This window comes from Anopheles ziemanni, chromosome 2 (assembly GCF_943734765.1).
Source record: "Anopheles ziemanni chromosome 2, idAnoZiCoDA_A2_x.2, whole genome shotgun sequence".
In the NCBI taxonomy this organism is placed as follows: domain Eukaryota; kingdom Metazoa; phylum Arthropoda; class Insecta; order Diptera; family Culicidae; genus Anopheles; species Anopheles ziemanni.
In genome coordinates this window covers 37265754-37273851 of record NC_080705.1, presented here as the reverse complement: position 1 = coordinate 37273851, position 8098 = coordinate 37265754, and the positions used below count along the sequence as shown (strand labels likewise).

At 43.8% G+C, this 8098-nt stretch overlaps 1 protein-coding gene across 1 annotated transcript in view; it reads right to left on the bottom strand.

Annotated features, from left to right (window-relative positions):
- Positions 1 to 4785: 4785 nt before the first annotated feature.
- LOC131281169 (uncharacterized) overlaps positions 4786 to 8098 on the bottom strand; it is a 115796-nt gene continuing 112483 nt past the window's right edge. The window contains exon 3 of the mRNA XM_058310429.1: positions 4786 to 7802. Coding sequence (XP_058166412.1) covers positions 6021 to 7802 — 1782 coding nt within the window. The 3' untranslated portion in view covers positions 4786 to 6020. The remainder of the gene's footprint in view (positions 7803 to 8098) is intronic.

Below are 8098 nucleotides of genomic sequence, written 5' to 3'. Positions count from 1 at the left end.
AAACCCCTTTAAAGATTCCTTATGATTTTTTGTTCGAGCTACTTTTTCCTGCTCCGCTAACCCTTAACCCTCACCCGATGCATTGTTTTCTATTTCAACCAAACAAACAGGTTATTTTTGCCTAATTTTTCCACGATACCGTTTTAGCTCAGTAAGGGAAGCTGATTCTGTACACACAACAAACGATGTCTAATAAAGAACGTAATAATTTCACAGAAATTACCTCCCATCCATCACACCCGATGGAACGGCATGGCCGCGCAACACCGGCAAGTGGATGGGTTTGACGTATGATTGACCTAAAACATATTTTAGGGGATGCAAATGTGCATATATAAGAGTATATATAAATATGTAAACATATTTACGTATAAACTTACATATTAGTATGTACACATTTTGTCTATGTACTCGTATTCTGTATATATATATGTATATATATCTCTATATAAATTGCTTTGCTTTGCTTGCCTTATGCTCTTGGTTTAGTTTTCCCTTTTCGGTTCCTCACTCGACACAGCTGATGGGGCGGGCGGAAGAAAACTTGCTTAGTGTTTTGTTTTTCTTTTTTGGGAGGGGTTTCACTCATTCACGGTTATCCTTTTTACGTACTTAAGCCTAAATTTTCACTATCAAAACTATCGCGCCAAAATTATGCAATCGTTTCGTCAAGGACTAAAACCATGATCGAGCGATCGGTCGATCCCAGCGACGGCATTTAACCAGATCGTCTGACCACAAACACAGCCACCCTAGACACACAAACAAAATAGAAAGAAATGGCCGAGACATATCATAAAAAATGGCAAACAATTTCTAATTAGTTTCTGGTTTTCGTTTTCATTTTTGGTTAATCACATACTTCACGAACAAAGTAAAAAATAGCTTTTAAACGAAAAAAGGAAATCGTAGATCAGAGGAGAAACGCGACGATCAAGGGAAGGAAAAAATCCAGCCTTACAATCGTACTACGATTGTCTCGTCCTTTCATATCTTTCCTCTTCTCAGATAAGCCAAAAGCTAGCAATCCTTTCCTTCATATCTTGCTTACGTTATTTTCCTCCTATCTGTTTGTGCTCTTGTTTCTTGTATTTAAATTTTGCCATGGGATGGTGGTCGCCATATTAAGTTCTTTTGTTTAATTATTGCTCTCAGATTTATGATACAAGAACAAACTAAGGGGTTGCTTTCCCTTTCTCATACGAACAAGCTTATGAAAGATTTTTTGATTGGAGAAAATTTTGAATTTTGAGTATGAATTTTGTTTGATAACGCGTGGAAATTCGTTTCAGTTTGACATATTACACGATTCAGTCGGTTGACTCCTGCATTTTCGGGTAGCTCTTTGACGCACCTGCACGAGGTCATCGACTGAAAAACTCACACCGGGTTTTGTCCAGGTTATAATTTCCGGTCGTTTATGTGTGTTGGCTAATTTTCCTGCAGTATCTTGCGAGGGAAGGTTTTTGCTGAGTAAATGTGCTGTAATGTTTAATTTAATATAGCTCCATTCTGCCGGCATTTCATAAACGCTCCGAGACAGCTTTTTCTGTTATTTTTAATCAATGCTTTCACATACATTCATTGTCGGCGGGATCAACCCGTCCAAGTGTGAATGCTTTCGCTGTAATATAGTTCCCGTCGTCGAAAAAACTGTTTCTGGGGGATAAGAATTCAGGCATTTCATGGGCAGTTATCAATTTACTTTCCGTTATTTGTTTGCGTACGATGCTGTCCGTGTAAATGTTAGTGTGCATGAGAGTGGACCGTTGTGTGTCTACTCATTTACAATTATTAATTATTACGCTTCCTGCTTCAACTTCACATACCACTTTTTTGCGGAACCATCGCCTTCTTCTGTTACTTGGGGTAGACTCTTCTAAATCATATTTAGCCCGCGCTCGATGCAGCGTCGTCTTACACTTTTCCAGGCATGGTTTAGCAATTGTAAATACGATGCAGCACTGAACTATACCGACGATCGGCTTCTTTAAGACCGATCAAAGGACTGTCCCTGCAAGAGATTGTAAATGTAATATACGAAATTTTAAATTTTGTTGATCATCTGTTTTGCCACCTTCCGCGCACTTCATCAAGCTGTCTCCTGTTTGCTTCGCTTTACTTTCTTTTTTTACTGCTCGCTTTTCCGTCAGAATGTTCTTCGCATACTATTCCACTTATAAGCTATGTTTTAGATACTTATATTTTCCACTGATTCCCGTTTGTTACGATTTTCATGGTATTATTTTCCCTTCCGTGTTTTACTTTGCTCTGTTGTCTACCACTACCCGATTCTTCATCCGTTCAGTGCATTTCAAATTCAAATATTTCACAACGAGCCGTCAGTTCGGTGTGAGAACTATTGTTTTTTTTGCGGCGAGGGTGTTCAGTTGAAATTAAAGTCTTCCTTACTGTAAAAATGCATCATCAACGCGAGGAAAATTATGTTTATATTTAATATTGAACTGTAGCGATACGCGTTATACATTACCACCAGTGATCGGGTTCACGGGGATATCGTTTTTGTATTTGAATGGCGTTTACTTAACCTTGTGTGCATTAAAAAAGGAATGAACTTAACGTAGAAAGTTGTTGATCGAATTGAAAATATTGCTTACGTTGGCAACGTAGAGTTGCAACGAGCAGAAGAAAGGGGGCACATTTTGAAATTGCACGTTCGCGATATAAAAAACTATCAGAATGAACATGTGCAATCAGTTCGTATGATTTCACTTTGATTGTAGATTGCGCTTGCTGTTCGATTCATGTGTTGAGATTGTTCACTTTCGACAGAAAGTATGGATATTGATAACCAATTAATGTTGCTAATATCTTAATAATTGTTTCAATTGCTTCGTTGAATACGGATGGGAAAGGTTAGCATGTGCATGCAGTGCTTTCATTTCGGTAGTTACCGTGACCTAGGTCTTTGATGGTGGTTTATTTTAAAACTATGTTGTAATATTAGATTCCGTCCAGGTGTTGCTGTAAGCTTGTATTTGCCGTAATTCAAACAAATTACTGTAGTTAAAATTGTAAAAGTTTCAGTAAGAATGGTTAAAAAAACTCAAAATAAGCATTTGTATTGCTCAGTCCTTTTAGCTCGTTGCTAAAACAATTCCAAATTTCATCGTTGGATGTTGGTTCTAGTTTGTTGCCAAATTTGCTAGCGCAATTGATTTATAAGGCTGTCCTTGCGCCGCCTTACGATGAATTAGTTTTAAGAGGTTCCTTAACACTCTTTTGCATTTGATCTACAAGAAAAACATTTGTCTATCTCTGCGGTTGAACTGATCGAAATTGATTTAATTTACCGAATTGATTCTACATGGTCCAAACTGATGAACAAGTACACTTATCCAAACAAGAGTTTTTGTTTTTATGATCGGTAAAAGAATACAAAAAAGAAATGAATCGAAAGGATAAACTACTTTTTTAAGATCACATAATTTCCGCCTAAAAAATCCCTACGAATCAGCTGGGACACATTTTTGCATCCTCTACTGGACGATTTTGCCAAAAAGTAAAAGCAACGAAAGTACACTGGCATCGAATTTTATTCGTCAGTCCTCTCTGTGGTTGCTTCCGCTTCAGCACACGCCACTCAGGATTCGTTTTAGAAACTATGAAATTGCAATACTTTGGAACACTCAGTGATTCAGCCTTTTATCATGTCCACGTCTTCTTTCCTGCTACGCCACGGTTTTTTTGTCTCTGAGGTTAAATCAGTGTCTAAATGGGCGATGAGTACCTTTTTGAAAGCTACTCTTCAATCCATCTCCTGTTTACCTATCGCTCAAATTGCATCACACTCTAACAACCAGGCAAGAGCGTAAGGCTTATGACCCTCACCGTGCATAGCGTTTATGTTTCTCCCAGGGATGAACATGTGAACAAAATAAAACCAAAACTGATTGTTTCCAGACCCTGCAGTTAGGCCTGGGCAAGCCGGAATTGGCTGCATAAAACTGAGTTTCGAGGCATATTACGTAAACAGAGGATCAACTAAGTTCAATCCATGAACATGACCAAATCTGCTAGTAGTGCATATCCGTTTTTCTGCCCTTTCAAGTTTCTTTTTCGGGATGTTTAACCGAGTTTTGTGGAAGCTCGGTTAAAGTGGACAATCTAATTTCTTAGAAATATTACTTGTACCACGTTGCATCGTTTTGCCTTCAAATTAGATTTTAATGAAATAAGCTATACATAAATAAAAATAGCTCAAACCCCTAATGATACAATTTTGGATCAATCATATCATACCAATTATTTAGATCAATCATATCATACTAGCCAAGCTTCATACTAAAAGTGGTAGTATATTTTGCACAAAAACAAAAGTTCAAACCCTTTCAGGGGATGGAAAATCTTTGCATCATTTTATCTATCGCTTCCTTCCGCAAATTCCCTATCCCTCCTTGCGCTGTGTAGCAAACCGCGGTGCTAAACTAGAGGTTACCGTTCACTTCAGCATTTGTTTTGTCATGGCGCAAATCATTGATAGCAGTGTAAAAGCCGTCCCTATCGCGCACTATACTCGTCTTAAGTAGTACTAGATTTTTATCCTGGTTATAGTTAGAAGTAGCAATAAAAAATTACATTATTCCCGGTACAGTTTATATCATTCATCATCCTTACACACAATGAAATGCAAATGGAAACCCTAGAGACTATTATTAATATTTTCAATGTTGGGCAAATAATTAAATGAGTTTACTGAATGTACGCTCTACCACACATGCATGCCTGTTCCTAATGGGTTGCTATACCACTCTCTTAGCATCCACTCTCTCTCGTGTGTACAACCGTATCGTTTCGTCACTCCATTGCAAATATTCCTCCTATTTTCGCTTCGTTACGAACTTTTATTATTAGTGCCAGTCACGTGCCACCAATTCCTATATTCTTGTACACACTCTGCTACATACCATCCTTTGATTCTTACACGTTACTTTTGATATATCATTCCGTTTTTATCGTGGATCTTACGCGCTATACTTAACTGCTAACCCCTCCATACACATACTCCCTTATGTCGCTTAAGATCGCTGTTGCGTTATTTCGTTAACGTAAGCTTACTAAAAATCATACGCTTGCAGTTATGCCGTTATTTTTTCAGTGCTCAACGCACTTACGCTTAGCACTAAATCAGCAGGGAAAGAAACGCTTGTCTCCTCGCAGCGAGGAGACAGACAAATATTCCCAAGCGCGTATCGATAAGTTCGTCCGTTAGCCATGTGTGTATGTGTGTGTCTGTGTGTTTTGTTGCCGTCCATCGCCAGGAAAACGCAAAACTAGAGTGCCAGTGTGCCCTCGGGCTAAGGAAACACCGACATAATACACGCTTGTTATTGCTAAACCCTACACAATATGGTGGGTGGGTAGGATAAGAGGGGTAGAGGTTAGGTGAGAAAGGTAGCTTTCGTTCCGAGGTGATTTTCGTGACGAAGGACTGTAGTGGTACGGGGTGGTCGATGGACGGTTCGAAGAAATGGTACGCGATCGCGGTGGTTGAAGATGAACATAAAAAAGTAACTATAACATCTAGTAAAATAATTAACAAACAAGGTTGTAAAAAAAAATATGTATATATATGTAATGGGACGCCGAACATCGTTCCATAGGAGCATCATCGCTCAAGCGCCATCGATCGTTTTCTGGTATTTGATGACGACATTTGCATGGCTTCTGCTAACACCACCGTTGTGACCATGGATACTGCTTCCGGGGCCTGCTAGTGTTGCCGCTGTCGCTGCTGGGGCTGCTGTAGATCGAACACCGATCGCACCACCACCGGGGCCAAACTTCAGCTTGGCAACATTGCTGCTCACGCTTACCAGCAGCGGAGTAGCTTTGCTGCCCTGGATTCCGTTCTGTTGCTGGTGGTGGTGGTTGTTCTGGGGCTGAAGTTGGAACTGGGAGGCCGCCGTGGTCGAAAACAACGTAATGGTGCCCGACGAGGACGGGGTAACGGTTGGGCTGCTGCCGGTGGCGACACTAGCCGCCGGAGCGGAAGGTAATCATGAGTGCTGTTTCACCACGATCACACCCGGTCGACACTGTTGCTGCTGCAGGATCTGTGCTGCCGTCGTTTGTTGCGTATGCTGCGGGATACTGGAAGCGGCGGCCGCGGCGGTTCCATTGGCAACGATCGTCGATGTTGTCGTCGAGGAAGCGGCGGGCGAGTGACAGACTCCACTAGTGGCGGTTGGGTGTGAGCTGCTTCCGGTCGATGGGATCGATACGGTAATGATCGAACTAGCTGGCGGCGGTGCTGCAACCGTCACGATATTGTTTGGGTCGGCCGTGGCAACAATCGCGACTGTCGTGGCAGTGCCGGTGGTGCTGCCTGGCGTCGTGCGGAACTTCAGGTACGGTTCGAGTTGACTTTGACGGTGGTCACGATCGGTTTTCGGTTGTTGCTGCTGCTGTTTACTCGTGGTCAGCGCGAGGGGCACATCCTGCACCGGTCGTTGCTGTATCGTCGACTGAGAAGCAGGCTGTGTGGGCTGAGGTTGGGATTGGTGTAAAGACGACTGCTGCTGTTGTTGTTGTGCTGGGAGGACTTTGTCGAACACATCGCCCTCTAAATGGCGGATGGCTTCGACGATCGTTTCGAGGTTGTGGCGGTGGTAGATGTTCATGGGTGGCTGCTGAACCGGAGTCATATGCGATCCCGCCGACGTCACTATCATCTGATCGTCGGTGACCACGATCGAGGACGGTGAGCTGATTCGCTCAACCTCCACCTTCGGTTCGGCCTTGATCGCGGCCTCGAGGATCGACGGGAAGCGGTTCTTCTTCGGTGGCAACGTGACCACCGTCGGTTCCCCTCTGTTGCCCACCGTTGGGGAGCGTGACCGGGAGCGCTTGATGAACATCTTCTTTTCGTCCTTCAGCGGGATCAGCAGTTGCTTTGCTGGTGCTCCACCAGAAGCCGTCTGCATAGAAAGTGCCTCCTCTATGAGCTCGCTCGAGCAGACCACTATCTGCTGACCCTTGCCCAAGCTGTTCGAATCGAGCGAGATCACCGACATACCACTGTCCAACTCCTGGCCACTCCGCGATAGTTTCCCCCCGACCACACTTCCTGCGACGATCGGTTTGTGGATGATCGAAACGGCCACCTCTTCCGGAGCCGACTGTTGTTGTTGTTGCTGCTGCTGCTGTTGCTGTTCCTGAGGCTCGCCGGTGGAACAATCTCCACTGGGTACGTGTAGGTCCGGCGAGTCCTGGTACTGGACGCGCGTCGGGTAGAGTTGCCGCTCGAGCGCCTTCAGCCGATCCTCAACGATCGATTTCTGTCGCCGCTCGACGTCCAGCTGGTGCTTCAGCTCCAGATAGTCCTTCACGGAGAAGTTCACCGTCGTGCACTGGCGGCCGTTGTTGCTGGAGGAAGAGTTCGTTGAAACGCCGCCCGTCGTCGCACCGGACACGTTGCTTCCGTTGCTAGCGGTGGTGACGCTGACGCCACGTAACGTCACCGGTTCCGGCGACATCGATCCGAGTCCTTCGTCGGACGAGTCCGAGACGGGCTGCACGGTTACGATGGTGTCGATTTTTCGCTTCTTAGCCACGGTCGTGACGACGGTTCCGGTTTGCTGGGAAACAACCGAGCCGCCATTGCCGGTGGCCACGATCGTGCTGCCGGTGACGGTCGGTGCTGAGACCTGCGAGGCGCTATCACCATTGTGGTCCTGTTGGTCAAGCAACCGCTTTAGCTGGCAGTTCTGCGACAGCAGGCGGGTTTTCTCTTGTTCCAGTGAGTAGATGTACTCGGCGGTTTGCTGCAAAATCGCGGCCTAAAAATAGAATAAAAACAAAGAAAACAATAAATAAGTGTTGTACAATTTTGGATGGCGCATTTTACTAAGCCAGTAAAAAAGTTCCATGGTTGCACTTTATTTTTGTTTTTCCCGCTGATGCATTAAAAAAAGCATTTTATTGAAGTAGTTTAACAATAACAGCTCCAAACAAGTACCTATGCTCCATCCTCCTTTAAGACGAAATTCTTCATTAAAGTCGATTTTTCAAGTTCGGTACATGTATAGCTCCATCCTTGGAAAAATCCCCAAAATGCGTTTCCCCTAGGTTCAAA